The sequence below is a fragment of the Microcaecilia unicolor genome, chromosome 4 (genome assembly GCF_901765095.1).
Source record: "Microcaecilia unicolor chromosome 4, aMicUni1.1, whole genome shotgun sequence".
NCBI lineage: Eukaryota > Metazoa > Chordata > Amphibia > Gymnophiona > Siphonopidae > Microcaecilia > Microcaecilia unicolor.
The window spans coordinates 165,785,145-165,801,092 of NC_044034.1; the positions used below are offsets into that span (position 1 = coordinate 165,785,145).

General features: G+C 43.5%; 1 protein-coding gene across 3 annotated transcripts in view; it reads right to left on the reverse strand.

The window, feature by feature from the left end:
* Positions 1 to 15,948, reverse strand: part of CHRM4 (cholinergic receptor muscarinic 4) — an 87,694-nt gene that overhangs the window by 71,313 nt on the left and 433 nt on the right. For 2 of the 3 annotated variants that reach the window (XM_030200855.1, XM_030200853.1), the window contains exon 2: positions 11,625 to 11,764. Coding sequence is in view for 1 of the 3 variants with exons in the window: in XM_030200853.1 (XP_030056713.1) it covers positions 11,625 to 11,676 (52 nt within the window). In the remaining 2 variants the exon portion in view is untranslated. Of the gene's footprint in view, positions 1 to 11,624; positions 11,765 to 15,948 lie in introns of those variants that run through there. The other variant, XM_030200854.1, reaches the window with a different exon arrangement.

A 15,948-nucleotide genomic window follows, 5' to 3' on the forward strand; every position in this document is an offset into this window, starting at 1 on the left:
TAAACTTTATAGACCCCTGATGCAGGCCGGTAAGGCCGAAACACGAATCGTGTTGGGTTTTCCACATTGTTTTTAGAAGAAATTTCAATAAACATGTTCTTGAACACCACTTGCGACAGGTTCTATTGCTCTACTCCTTTCTGCTTGGCACCTTCCTTTCAGTGGAGCATTTTGCCTTCTGTTTGTGACTGCCTTTTTTAAACACTCACAACTACAGGCTGAATTTAGGCCTGGGTCTTCAGTGCCTGGCCTAATCTGGCTACCGCCAGTGGAGGAGTGGCCTAGTGGTTAGGGTGGTGGACCTTTGTCCTGGGGAACTGAGGAACTGAGTTCAATTCCCACTTCAGGCACAGGCAGCTCCTTGTGACTCTGGGCAAGTCACTTAATTCTCCATTGCCCCATGTAAGCCACATTGAGCCTGCCATGAGTGGGAAAAATGCAGGGTACAAATGTAACAAAAAATATATATATACAGGTCATTGCAGGTTGCTGGAAGTTATCTGACTCTAGCTGGTACCCAGATAACGAACCAAGCATACTTAGGACTGAATTTTTATGTGGTACTAATTGCCTGGTTCGTTATCTGAGCACCAGCATTGGATATACCCAGAGAGCGCTATGGCAGTCAGAGCTAATATGAAGTGGCACTCTCCATTAAGTGCCCTGGAATATTAGCGTTTGAGCTGGCCTGCATGATTTAACTGAGTATGAGCCTCTCCTTCACAGTTAAATTGATCAGAATGCTGACCCCAGACTAAGTGACCACAAATTAGAAATTTATGGAACATACTTGTAAGAACAGATGCAGGCTATAACACTCCATAAGTACATAAGTATTGCCACACTGGGACAGACCAAAGGTCTATCAAGCCCAGCATCCTGTTTCCAACAGTAGCCAATCCAGGTCACAAATCCCTGGCAAGGTCCTGAAAAAGTTCAATACATTTTATGCTGCTTATCTCAGAAATAAGCAGTGGGATTTTCCCCAAGTCAGTTTAATAATGGTCTATGGACTTTTCCTTTAGGAAGCTGTCCAGACCTTTTTTAAAACCCCGCTAAGCTAACCGCCTTTATCACATTCTCTGGCAATGAATTCCAGAATTTAATTACACGTTGAGAGAAGAAAACGTTTCTTCAATTCGTATTAAATTTACTACTTCGTAGGTTCATCGAGTCCTAGTATTTTTGGAAACCTCATGCACAACTGTCTATCAGAGACAGAAAGAGACTGAAACAAGGGCAGACAGGTGGGAAGAGACACACAGCTTCAGAGCTTCATCTTAGGATGAGCTGAGGAGGGAAAGAGGGTAGTAAATGAAGAAACAAAGGACAGAGACAGAGTACTACAAAATATGAAACAGAAGAGAGACATACAGAAGGAGAAAAGAAAGCCCTGTTGCCCTTCTGACATGTAATGACCACAGCTATTCTCGGCCGGTTTCCCTCAGTTTCTCCGGCAGTGCTGCTTCTAAGTATTCACTTCTTTGTTACATTTTTATGTCTCATTTCAGACGGCATAAATTACTCTCTACATATTTGATACGCATCATTTTTGCAAAATTTGTTTAGTTTCAGCTTTTGCATGCATCAGTGTTAATTGTATTAGTTGATTATAGGCTTGGCATGATTTCTGTACTGTGGTAATCATGGCAGTTAAAATATTAAATTATTTGAGCAACAGAGGAGAGCTGGGAGAATGAATGCAAGGGAGGGTGGAAAACAGACGAAGAGACTGACAGGCACAGAGGAGGGGGGAATGAGTGCGAGGGAGGGTGGGAAACGTATGAAGAGACTGAAAGACACAGAGGAAAGGGGAAGAAAAAAAAACCTTGTGTCAGAAAATGAAAATTGATAACAAGAGATCCCCTGATGGTAATACACAGTCATAGGGTCTGGTGATGCCCAGCATTGCTTCGCATTATATTTCAGACCTAGCAGCAGAAAGCAAGAGCTTGCTGTTTCTCCCAGGATGGAGTTTCTTGCTCATCCTTCTGTGGGAAATACTTGATTTGCTCAGTTTGTTTTAGGAAATGTATAGTTTCCATATCCTTATTTTGTGCAGCACAATGAGGTTTTTTGTTATTTCCAGTTCTGCGTACATTCCTATAAAATGTTTCATTTTTAAACTTTAGCTTTCTTCTTAGCAATAGTCTTGATGCTAGCAGGTTCTTGAAAATTTTTGAAAGATTTTCACCAGTAATTTGTGTGTGTGAGTTGGGGGGGGGGGGGGAATTGGAAAATGTTTTTCATCAAAAACACAAAAACACTTATTTTTCTCCTTTTACTTCTGAGTTTTCTATCTTCCAGGGCTGATGCTAATATTTATGTACTTGGTAAACTCCTTTACATAGTTCACATCACCATCATCACCATACTGGGTGTTTATAAAATTTAAAACAACATTAAAATGCTAAAGTCTCTGTGTCTGGTGAAAATATGTATCTAGCACGTAAAAGTCATTGCTTTGCCCATGGAAGTGTCAAGATGCACCAGGGGTGAAAAAGTTGGACAAAATTCAGGTCACTCAAGGCTGAAATTGTATAGAAATGTGCATTTAAGAAAAACTGCTCCAAAAACACCACTTATTTTAATTAGTCTCCACTTTACTTAGCTTCCCTTTAGGATATTATGCAAAATGTCTCCGATTTGTCAGCTTATTTAACTGCATGAGCACGTACATAAATTTGATGTCAGCAAAACCCAGACATGAAAAAAAACATTTGCAGGCTAAACGGTGTGGTCACATGCTGACCTGAATCCTTCAATTCCCCTCTGGTTTGGAACCATGCCCCCACCCCTTGCAATTTCTTTCTGGAAGGATCTTCCTACATTTGCTCCCTGCCTAGCCATTTTCAAATCCTGCCTGAAAACCCATCTCTTTATTCCTAACCTGTCGCTCCCCCTCGGTCCCAAGATTTCCATGGATGTTACAGTTCACGTGTCTTGGCTGGATGGTGAGCTCTAGAGGATGAAGGGGTCTCTTATGTGTGGGTACTGTTTATCTACAGTAACAGTAATAATGATAGTAGTCATTGCTTTCCATTACTGCAGCTGTGTTTGCTCTATTTGACCTTTAAGAAAAGTTCCTACTGCAGATTCCGTCACAGATTCACTGCAAGCAGCCATCTGCCAATGGTCACAGCATAAGGGAATGATAAAATGCTGCTTACACTTCGGGGGCCATATTTGCTCCTCTGTCTCTCCTCTGAGGCTGTTGTTTCTGTGTGTACAGTGCTGGGTACACCTTGGAGCACTGTCTATAAATTGGTGCCAAGTTTTAAGGGTCCCAGTGCCAATTCCATAATGGCTTCTTGGTGCCAAGATTCCATTATAAAATATTAACATAAGTTGGCACGGCATGCCTAAAGTTAGGTGCCAACAGTTACCCCAAGTCAATAGCAGTTGTGACTGTTGGTGCTTGTGCAGTTCAGGCCCCATAACTATTTGACTAATTAATTTTATGCATTGCATAGTCTTCATGTATATAATTTCTATTACCTATTGTACTGCTTTGGACCTTTTTTTTTGGGGGGGGGGGAGATTAAGCAGGTTATAAATGTCACAATTAAATTCTACAAATTACATGCCTATCACAGACACACCCATGACCCGCCCACACTCCGCCCCTCATACTTACATGCTAAGCGAAGTTGGTCCATATGTTACAGATAGTGCCTAGAGCATACAGGGTTCGAACGCAACAATGATTTTGCTACTGAAAGAAAAACATGATTTATACTAAATTGAACCCGCCGATTCCAAATATGAACTCCGAATTTGCCTGACACATCTAGATTTTAAGTTATACATGCAAAGCCTATTCACTTATAATATTAATGCATTATATATTAGAAATATTCCAACGGACATGCCCGGACATGCCCGGACCTGTCCGGACGCGCTCAGACAGGTCTATTGGCTAATGTCAGCAGTAAGTATATAAGGCAAGATGGATAGATGCAAATGTGTTAACGATCCGGACAATTTCTGCTATATATGTGGCAAATACACTGATCAGCGCAAGAATGTGACAAAGCGAGTGCGCCTTGCTTACAAGTATTACTTTGACTGTCAAGTTGGAGATCAAGATAAAAGATCTCTTGTTTGTTGCACTGTGTGTTACTCTGGGCTAACGCAGTGGTTGATTGGGAAAAGGAAAGGAATGGCTTTTGCAGTGCTGATGGTTTGGCATGAGCAGAAAAATCACCATTCAGACTGTTATTTTTGCATGACTAAAATCGCCGGATATCCAAAGAGAAACAAGTCACAAATTGTGTATCCTGACTGTGAGTCTGCTCTTAAACCAGTACCACACGATGTAGAGAATCCAGTGCCTGCCCCTCCTGCAGCAGGAACGGCAATTGAAACTGATGCTTCTGATCCTGATGAAGAAGATGTTGATTGGCATGATGTATTTCCTGATCTAGAACAACTGGAGGGTCAGCCGCACTTGCTCAGCCAATCAGATTTAGATGATCTGGTAAGAGATCTGTCATTATCTAAAGAAAATTCAGAACTGCTAGCTTCTAGACTTCGGGAATGGAATTTGCTACAATGAAGCACCACAACTTCACACTTTCGTCATCGACACACCAAGTTAGCTGCATTCTATGCAATGGAAAGTGATGTCTGTTTCTGTAAATGGTCTTATGAGGGAGTTAGATGGTACACATGTTCCCGATGAATGGAGGCTATTCATAGACTAGCAAAACGAGCTTGAAAGCTGTCTTGTTGCACAATGGTAACGAAAAACCATCTGTTCCATTGGCTCATGGGGTTGGAATGAAAGAGACCCATGCGTCTATGGAGTTAATTTTGAAAATGATCAAATACTCTGAACATAAATGGAATATTTGTGCTGACCTGAAAGTGGTAGCACTGCTGCTTGGCCTACAGTTAGGGTACACGCAGCATATGTGTTTCTTGTGCTTAAGGAACAGTCGTGATGACAAAAATCATTACCAAATGAGACAGTGGCCTCTCAGAGTCGAGCACACAGTTGGTCGGAACAATGTACAACACAAATCACTGGTCGATCCACTTCAAGTTCATCTTCCACCACTTCACATTAAACTTGGTTTAATAAAAAAATTTGTTATTGCACTTGATCGTGATGGAAATGGTTTCCAGTATTTGAAGGAGATGTTTAGCACACTGAAAACTGAGGCTAAAATAACGGCCGGAATTTTTATTGACCCCGAAATCAACAAACTAATGCATGATGACACGTTCAGAACAAAACTCAACCCTCTGGAACTTGCAGCTTGGGATGCATTTGTGCTAGAAGGCAGAACTTCCTTGGGAACAGACGAGCTGAAAACTATGCTGAACTAGTAGACTACATGCTTAAAGCATATGAACGACTTGGCTGCCAAATGTCATTGAAAATGCATTTCTTACATTCCCATCTTACTACTACTACTTATCATTTCTAAAGTGCTGCTAGACGTATGCAGCGCTGTGCACTTGAACACGAAGAGACAGTCCCTGCTCGACAGAGCTTACAATCTAATTAGGACAGACAAACACGACAAACAAGAGATAAGGGAATATTAAAGTGAGGATGATAAAATAAGGGTTCTGAACAAGTGAATAAGGGTTAGGAGTTAAAAGCAGCATCAAAAAGGTGGGCTTTTAGCATAGATTTGAAGACGGCCAGAGATGGAGCTTGATGTACGGCTCAGGAATTCTATTCCAGGCATATGGTGCAGCAAGATAAAAGATCTTGACTTTTTCCCACCCAATTTGGGCCACGTAAGTGATGAACATGGAGAGAGGTTCCATAAAGACATTTCTACAATGAAGAACAGATATCAAGGCTGCTGGAATCCCAACATGATGGGGGACTACTGCTGGTTTTTGCAACGGGAAAATATGACCGGTCACAAACGCAAAAGCAGATGCCTGAAGCACTTTTAACAGTGCTGGGCCTTGCTGAAGTAAGACTTTTAAACTGGAATACGAGACTTTTTTGAAATTTTGTTATTCCATTCCATTTTCATATACTGTTTACTACGAAAACTTTGATGTAGATCAGGTAATTGTTGGAGTAAAACTCGTTCTGTAAAAAATTATTCAATGCTTTCCAAGTGCCTTAATTCATTTGGGCAAACTTATGCGGATTTTCTCTCACAATTAACCAGCAGATTTTCTCTCACAATTTACCAGCGGATTTTCTCTAACAAAATTTCATGACATGTTACAACAATTCTGACTTTGGATTCGGAATACGCGCACTGAATTTAGTAGAGGACAAATGGTTTTTGCCCAGTAGCACACGAAAAAAGTTTTTTTGTTGTGCTGCGCTTTGCTGACCGCTGCTGGCATTATACTTGGAAATGCAATGCTGGGCCTCGACTGGTCTCCAGCATTGAATTTCTGGATATATGGAGCTGGCAAAAGCATAGCTGATTAAGTGCAATATTCAGCATTTAACAGCCATGAAGAACTGCACAAAGGTAGGACTACATTTTATACATCCTACTTATGTGGTTATCTTAGCTGGTCAAGTGCTGAAAGTTGGCTCTTAACCAGCTAAGTGCCGACTCCCCCTCCCTCAGAGTGTCCCCAAAATAGCCTGTTTTGACTCGGGCACTAACTGGACATTTTCAGTGGCACTATCTGGTTAAGTTCCACTGAAAATGCCTGGTTTGCCCTAGACAGGTGCCTTAGACAGCAAGGAGCCTCCCCTGGCCATTTTAAATTCTTTGAAAATTGGGCCCGCAGTTGCCAATTAGTGGTGCCAATCAAGTGAGTGAGTGAGTGCTTATTGTTCTATAAACTAACTCTAGGTGCCAGTTTATGGAATTACCCTTTACATGTTTAATAGTAGCTGAGTAGTAGGTGAGATCCTATGGATTACTGAACTTTGCACTGGCAAATCCCCTGAGATCAGAAGTTACACAATGAACTTGCCGTCCAACCCTGTTCAGTTGTAGGGCAAATTACTAAAATTAGGCATTCCAGAAACCCCTGTCACTTGTTGGACAAAGTAATTTAAAATTGCTTTTTGTGCTATTAGATATGAAGTAGCAATGAAAGTAAAATGAATTATGAAAAAACTACAGGCTCTCCAAGGACCTTCAAAAGATCATGTCAATTAAGAAATCATTTTACAAACGTCCTTCTGTTAAAAAGGAGCACAGGAGCTCTATTCAGAACAAGGCAATCATGAAAATCTCTAGTAAAATGTCAATAGCATCTATGATTGAGCTATGGAGAGAGAACTGAAAAGGCTCGAAGACAACCCATGATGAGATACAAAAGGCAAGTGGTAGAATTATTCCAGGACAATCCATCACAACATTGGAGACAAAAAAAAAAAAAAGCAGAAAGGCCTCAGAAGAAACCATGACAAGGTATGGGAAAAAGAGGTTATTGAAAGAGCTGAACATTTTCCAGGATGATTTATAAGGTCTGGGAAGCAGAGATATAGAAAGAGTCTAGGACAAGACTGATTCATCTGCTTGTCCATGCATTAAAGCTAGTGGTTGCAGTTCAGAAGCTGCTGTATTTGAAGATTCATTTGAAGGGAAGTTTTGAGATAACTGGGTGCCAGAAGCTTGGGCAGGCAGAAATAACAGAGGCCTAAGAATTTAGGAGAGTCAGGGGATGAGGTAGAGACATGCAAAAACTGAGGAGGCAGGACAGAAGGATAGCAGAGAGCTAAGGAGGCTGAATGAACTGATGGGGACACTGACGAAGCAAGAGGGGAGCTTAGAGAGATAGGAAAATGGAGGAGGGTAAATAGTGAAGTGTCGCAGGGATCTGTACTGGGACCAGTGCTATCTAATATAATAATTTGCTATGTGAACATTCTAAAGTGTCTCACTGGGATCGTAACCCCCTGCTGACGTCACTGGCCAGTAGTAGAACCCTGCTTGCCTGACGTCAGCAGGGGGTTACGATCCCAGTGAGAGACGCGTGTTGAAGAACAGCGGGAGCGGGCAGAGACGTCCCTACGTGCACGTCGCCCCCCCCTTCAAAATCACCAACCCCCCTCTGCTACCCTCCCCTCCCCCCTCTTACTGGGGTCCCGGCGGAAGCAGTGAAGAGCCTCGTGAGTCTGCTGCCTTCCCTTCTCTTCACTCAGCTCTGACTCTGATCCTGCCCTTGCGGAAACAGGAAAAGAGGGCGGGACCAGAGTCAGAGCTGAGAGCAAAGAGAAGGGAAGGCAGCAGACTTGCGCGGCTCTTCACTGCTGCCGCCGGGACCCCGGTAAGGGGAGGGAGGGGAGGGTAGCAGAGGGGGGTTGGCAATTTTGGAGGGGGGGGCGACATGCACGTAGGGGGATGGGCGGGGCCAGTATCGGGGAGGGGAGGGCCGCGGGTGGAGGCATCGCAAGGACGTGTCTGTGAGACAGAGAGGAGGGGGGACTGGAACTTGGGGGAGGGACAGAGGGAAGGAGAGAGAGGGAGGGAGAGAGGGAGGGAGAGAGGGAGGGAGGGAGGGCCTGGAAATCGGAAGGGAAGAAAGGGGGCCGTGGGACTTGGAGGGGACAGAGGGAGAGAGGGAGGGAGGGAGAGAGGGATAACCTTGCTAGTGCCCGTTTCATTTCATACCGACACGGGCCTTTTTTACTAGTTTAACATATTTATAAACAATCTGGAAATCAGAATGACGAGTGAGTTGATTAAATTTGCAGATGACATGAAACTATTCAAAGTTGTCAAAACATATGCAGATTGTTAAAAATTGCAGGAAGACCTTAGGAAACTGGAAGACTGGGCATCCAAATGGGAAATGAAATTTAATGTAGACAAATGCAAAGTGATGCACATTAGAAAGAATAAGTCAAATCTTAGTTATCTGATGCTAGGGTCCACTTTAGGAGTCAGCACTCAAGAAAAAGACTTAGGTGTCATTGTAGACAATATGCTGAAATCTTCTGCCCAGTGTGCGGCTGCAGCCAAAAAAGCAAACAGGATGTTAGGAATTATTAGGAGAAGGATGTAAAATGAGACCAAAAATATTATAATGCCTCTATATTGCTCAATAGTGCGGCCTCACCTTGAATATTGCATTCAATTCTGCTCGCTGTATCTAAAAAAAGATATAGCGAAATTAGAAAAGGTTCACGGAAGAGAAACCAAAATGATAGAGGGGATAGAACTGCTCCCATATGAGGAAAGGGTAAAGAGGTTAGGGCTCTTCAGCTTGGAAAAGAGAAGGCTAAAGGAGATGTGACTGAGGTCTACAAAATCCTGAGTGGTGTGGAGCGGATGGAGATGAATCAATTTTTCACTCATTCAAACAGTACAAAGATGGGGACACTCAATTAAATTACATGGAAATACTTTTAAAACAAATAGGAGAAAATATTTTTTCACTCGAAGAATAGTTAAGCACTGGAATTCATTGCTGGAGAATGTGGTAATGGTGGATAGCGCATCTGGGTTTAAAAAAAGGTTTGGACAAGTTCCTGGAGGAAAAGTCCATCGCCTGTTATTGAGATGGACATGGGGGAAGTCACTGCTTTCTCTAGGATTGGTAGCATGCAATGTTGCTACTAATTGGGTTTCTGCCAGGTACTTATGATCTGGATTGGCCACCACTGGAAGCAGGATACTGGGCTAGATGGACCATTGCTCTGACCCAGTATGGCTATTCTTATGTTCTTAGATAAGGGAGCAGGAGGAAAGAGAAGCTTGAGAATAGAATTTTGAAGTTGACAAGGATGACCTTTTTCATTTGATTTGTTCTGCCATATTAATAAGTGGACCATGACGGGTATAGTAGGGCTTTCTTTAGATCTCATTATTTGAAAACTAGTAAAAAAAAAGGCCCGTTTCTGACACAAATGAAACTGGCGCTACAGTGGTGTTCCTAGGGGGGGCGGTGGGGGCGGTCCACTCCGGGTGCACGCCGCCGGGGGGTGCCGCGCGCGCCTGCCCTCCGTTGTTCCATGGTTCTTCTCTGCCCCGGAACAGGTTACTTCCTGTTCCGTGGCAGAGAAGAAGCATGGAACAACGGAGGACAGGCGCGTGCGGCACCCCCCCCCCCCCGGCGGCGTGCACCCGGCGGGGGGGGTCCTTCCCGGGGCTGTCCTTTCGCCGGGGGGGGGGGTCCGCGCTGCATTGGGGGGGCGCTGCACCCGGGGGGTGGGGCGAATTGGCGATCCGCCCCAGGTGCCAGCCCCCCTAGGAGTGCCACTGGGGCGCTAGCAAGGTTTTCCTCGGAGTGTGTATGTTTGAGACAGTGTGTGTGAGAGTGAGTGTGTGAGAGAGAGAGAGTGAATGTGCGGGTGTGTGTGTGTGACAGAGAGAGAGGGTGAGACTGGGTGCGAGTGTGTCTGTGAGAGAGAGAGTGTGTGTGTGAGCATGAGAGTGTGTGCCAGGGCCCCCTCCCTCCCAGTTCCAGGGTCCCCCCTCCCTCCCACCCCCTGAGTTCCAGGTTCGTTCCCCCCTCCCTCAGAGTTCCAGGGTTGTTGTCTCCTTCCCTCCCAGTTCCAGGGTCATCCCCTCCCTCCCTCCCTGCCTCCGAGTTCCAGGGTCGTCCCCTCCCTGCCTCCCTCCGAGTTTCAGGGTCCACTCCCTCCCCTGCATTATGCTCTCTCCCCTGCATTCATCCACATGCAGGCAACGTCCTCTGTGCCCTGCCCCCTCCAACCATCCATGTGCAGCATCTCTCCCCTGCACCCTCCACCTCCCTCCGAGTTTCAGTGTCCCCCTCCCTCCCTCCCATTTCCAGGGTCCCCCCTCCCTCTGTCCCTCCGGAGGGTCCCTCCCTCCCAGTTCCAGGGTCCCATGGAACTGGGAGGGAGGGGGGACGGAGAACGTTGGAGGAGTGACGTCAGCAGGTGGTTACGATCCCAGTGAGACACATTGGAATGTTGGAGGAGCAAATTATTATATTAGAAGATAATTTGCAGTTTCTCTGTGAGTAAATGGGGATAAAGAAGGAGAGCATTTACCATAGATTTGTATCTTTCCACGTGTTTGCTTCCTTTCAGCCTTATGCTGTTTATAGCAGTTTCCCTAAATGTGTAGCAAAGTAATGAGATTCCTTTTCATCTTTGTGTCACCGTCTGCTAGACACACAGCTCAAGATCCAGCCTTTAATGAGAGAAAGGATGATGAAGAAGAAGGAATCAGAGAAATGGGTTAGAAAGAGAGAGATGACAGAAAAATATAGAGAGAAAAATGAGAAAAGGGTGAGAAAACCCTACACAGTAAACTTGCAGGACGTTACGTGCAAAACAGACAGAATAAGCAGCCAGAAACTAAGCTGGAAACTCCAAGAAGCCAGATTCTGCATACAGTGTAATGCTAGAGAAACAGAAATGCAATTCTTCCTGAAATGTGCAAAAGCCAATGAGATTAGAGCTGCATATCTCCCAGAGCTGACAATGGAAGTTAAGATTTGGTATAAAAGAATCAGCAGGAAAAACTCCAAAATAAGGATAGCAATAACAGTAAAATATCCCAAATTCTGTGACTAGGCAGAAATGCAAATAACTAGAGACAACATTAACCAGCACAACTCAGCAAAACTCAGGACATGCCTTTGTTTCTCTTCTGTACCCTATAAATTCTCTCTTGTCAGACCAATGAAGTTTTATTGCAGTGATTTGAATTAAGGAAGTAAAAGATAGTAGGATAGAAAGAATGAAAGAGTGCAAATACTTGCTAGGCTGGACTGGTCCAATGGCTCAGTGATAAAGCTGTGGAATGCCATGTAGTTGGATGAGTGACTCCTGGGTCAAGTCTTCCACTCCCAATGTCATCTGGGGTTAGGGATGCTGAAGAAGCCACAGTCGCAGACCCTGGGTGGAAGGGAATGGCAGTCATTTCACAATGACAACACTGGCTGCACCTTGGGCTCATAACTGCAGAGTTCCAGAAGGAGGTCTGGCACTACAATGAATTGGGCTACAAGAGGTGCATGAAATGTAAGCAAGGGGTTGAAGAAAGGGAGCAAAGCAGTTCCTACTACAGCGTGAACCTGCCTCTCTCTCCATGTTTCTCATTTCTTTCTCTGTGAAATTCAAACTTCTCACTAGGACCAGTCCTAGGTTATGCACATGTATACCCCTGCCACCGTCCCTTGACTCAGACTACTGCATTGTCAATTCTGCAAAATTCCCAAAAGTTAGAAAAATAGCCAATTATCTCCATAAATTTTTCTCATGCTGCAGAAAAGATACACAGGCAGACTGAATGGTTATTGGTTTCTGCAATAGAGAGATTTGATTCTGTGCCACAATTTTTTGCACACCTCCAAATTTCACAGCCTAGCAATGAAAGCATTCAGTACCTCCTCCCCAGATAATTTAGGACCAGATTGAAGATTTGGGCAAAACTATGGCAAAAAGTGTAATATAACTTGTGTCTGTCTTTACTTATGAATCCACCTTTCTCTTGCTCAGTCATATAATTTACTGTAAGAGAAAAAAATCATGTACCCAAAACCTTGCAGAAAATGCTGTGGGACCTTTCATCAAAAGAACTACATTGGGCAAAAATCCACCAGTGAATTTTTGAATATGGCCATTTCCTCCTGCTCAGTTAGAACCAGAAGCAAAATACAAATCACAACCAGGGTCTATTCACTGCTAGATAAACAATTGAAAATGTAAATAGACACCATTAGTCCAAACACGTCTCAATTGAGTCGGGGGGGGGGGGGGGGGGAGAAAAAGCCTCATAATTTCACACAGGGTTATAGTTAAGTCAACAGTGGGATGACTACCCTTTTGTGTTAATCGTAATCATAGGCAAAAGCTCCCCTCCTCCAAATAAATATTTTCATTAATTTTTTGAACTTTTTTACTATTAAATGTCTTGTGTTATAAACTTGAAGTTAAATCACTTAGCTTTTGGTGTTAGCGTTCACGTTCACTTTCTGACGACTTCCTCAGATGTGAATGCTAACACCAAAAGCTAAGTGATTTAACTTCAAGTTTATAACACAAGACATTTAATAGTAAAAAAGTTCAAAAAATTAATGAAAATATTTATTTGGAGGAGAGGAGTTTTTGCCTATGATTACGATTAACACAAAAGAGTAGTCATCCCACTGTTGACTTAACTATAACCCTGTGTGAAATTATGAGGCTTTTTCTCCCCACCCCCACCCCCAATTGAGACGTGTTTGCACTAATGGTGTCTATCTACATTTTCAATTGTTCAGTTAGAACCAGGGCAGGAATCTGGTGACATGAGACTTCATTCACAATCCTGGCATTCTCCCCTCCCCTAAATTGCTTAAACCTTTTGCAGGAGATTTTGAGAGAGATGAAGTTATAGGAGGAGGGATGTTTCATTTGGAAGAGCTGGCAACAGAAATTGTCACCTTGTAATAAGAGCAACACTCTTCAAACAGCTTCAGAGGATGGATAAAGAAACTGTAATGTAACCTAAGAAAATCAATTGTGGGGTCAAGTGATCTGAATAGTTAACGACTCCAGACCCAAATGAATATCTCGGTCTAACTAGTGGGAGCTAATTTTCCTATTGGGCTCAGCACTAACCAATACGATGGGAGTTTTCCCAAGGACTGATGATGTCAGAAAGATGACATGAGAGAATTTCTCATTTAAGTGAAGACCAGTTTTACCCCCTTCACCTTATAGAACTCAAAAATTAAAAGGTCCGTTTACTGAGCTGTGGTAAAGTGGCCCTTACATGAGTCTTTCTTGCATACTAAGGCCATTGTTACCATTTTAAGGGCTCCTGTGCCATCTGTGTGCTAAGCAGTTACCACAGATAATGTAGATATGCTAACTGGTTAGCACAAGAAACTCTACTCTCCATGACATGCCCCCTCCAAAAAATAGAAACATTTTTTTTAACATGCACATATTTCAATGTTACTGCAGGATACCTGAACATGTCCCACCATACTCCAATTTTTGCTGCATTAGACACATGTTAGTGCCTAATGCTGCTTAGTGAAAGGATCAAGTCATTGATTTTAGGGCAAATCCTCAAATCCATTGCTTGTCCCAACAGTTGTAGGGCATGGGATTTAAGTGCCCAAGGGCTAGTTTCGCAGGGCAACACTAACCTTGGACTGGGTTCACCATGCAGTGCCTGAATTGTAGGCAAGTTAGAAGGAAGGGGTCTTGGGTGGGAGGGGAAGAATGAAGAGATTTGGGTGTAGGAAGGGGAGTGAAAGACCTATTGGGGGGGGGGGTCAAGGATTTACTTTTGAAAACGTTTCCCCACTGGAAGCTTGAATGGGAATTGGTCAAGGAGCTTGGGAGGGTTGAAAATGAGGAAGGGTATTTAGGGGACCCACCTCTGGTTAGCGGGGTCTTTTCCCTGCTCCTTGGAGGTAGCTTCACCCACCCACCCTCCCATGGCATGTCCTGGGCTTCAGGACGGTGGTTGTTCTCTGTGTATTGGGCATTGCAGCTGGGGGGGGGGGATGAAACACCTGAGCTAAGGGGGCAACTCATCAGGTGATGAGCACCTAACTCAATTTCATTTGAGATGGAGGATCAGGTGACCAGGAACCTGGAGGGCATGGAGGGCCATGCCATGCACTTGCCCTAGGCATGGCAGTGCATAAAAGGTCAAAGGTTAAATATTTAGCAGTATTTGATATATAGCTTGGTGAAAGTTAAAAAGCTGTGGCCTAAGTTATTACCATGCCTATATTTGAATTGTGTTATTTTATCTGTTGAGGTTTTTGAGGGGATCTTGGTGAGCAGGATCTAAGGAGGTTTGGGGGTGGGGGTTGTCATTGGATGAGTGGTGAAAGTAAGTGTTAACAGACCCATTCAACTCACTTGAGTGTGCATCTGTATAATCTTAGGTCCATTACAAAGTAATGATAAATGAATGATAGAACTAACTGGAGGATGAGAATTTAAATAGATCATTTTTCACTGCCCCCTTTTATGTATCCAATGAGTTATTTCTGTCTTTTATTAGTAAAGATGCTTTTAAGTCTCAGCTTGATGTTTGCATATACTCCTGGTTACCAAGGCACGCTAAGCACATAACATGAAACGCCTCATTCTTTTTACAACTTACTTGGAAACAGGCCTTGAATAGCGGAATATTTTATTTCTTCGAATTTTGTTTCTTTTTAGTGCACGCTCTTTCTTTTAGCATGTACTAACATGACATAACGTGAGCTAAAACGTGTTAAAGGCAAATATTGCATATTAAATTCATGTCAGCCGACGTCATTTTACTATATACACGTTATTTCCTTTTAGTGCATGATGTTCTGTTTTATCGCGTGCAATTTAGTGCGGGCTAAACAAAATGAAATGAACATCCGCGAACTGAAAAGTGCACCATACTGCTTCAGAATCCCCAGGAGTCTGAAAGGGGGGAGATCTGCAAAGGATTAAGAAGAGGGGCGAGCGAAGCAGCAGCCTAATCAATGAAGGAAGGATTTTAAACACGAAAAGCAGGTATTTTTAACAAGGAGAGACAACGTGCAATCACCAAGACAGAGACCACCCACAGCTGAAGCAGACTTATGAGAGACTTCCAGAGAGCGGGAGCCAGAGACTGGAGCAGATTTATCCAACTTTTGCTCCAATGCCAAATATTGATCTAGATTTACCAATGAAAGTCTCCTGATATTGTCAACACGAAAAACACCCGTCCTTGCAGCTTGCAGTTACAGCTATAAGCACAGAGCCTGACCCAAAAGGCCAGATGTATCTCCAGCTACAGCTAAGAGAGGGAGGAAAGGGGGCGCACGCTTTAAGCAGGAGCCTAAGAACTTTTTATGTGCTCCAAGAAGCTTTCGCTCATTCATTACTATATTTTTACCTATATCTTGACTCCACTGTTTTCTTTCGCTTCCGTATTGCTAGCCCTGAGTGTTAAAGACAGCGTGGAGGTGCTTGAGTACAAAAGAAGCCAAAACGACCCCTGAGAGCAATATTCTCTGAGCAGAAAAATAACTATAGGCCTGGAAGGTAGACACGCTTGAAATGGTAAAGTTAGAACTTCAACTTACTCCAAATTCAGCAAAAACTAC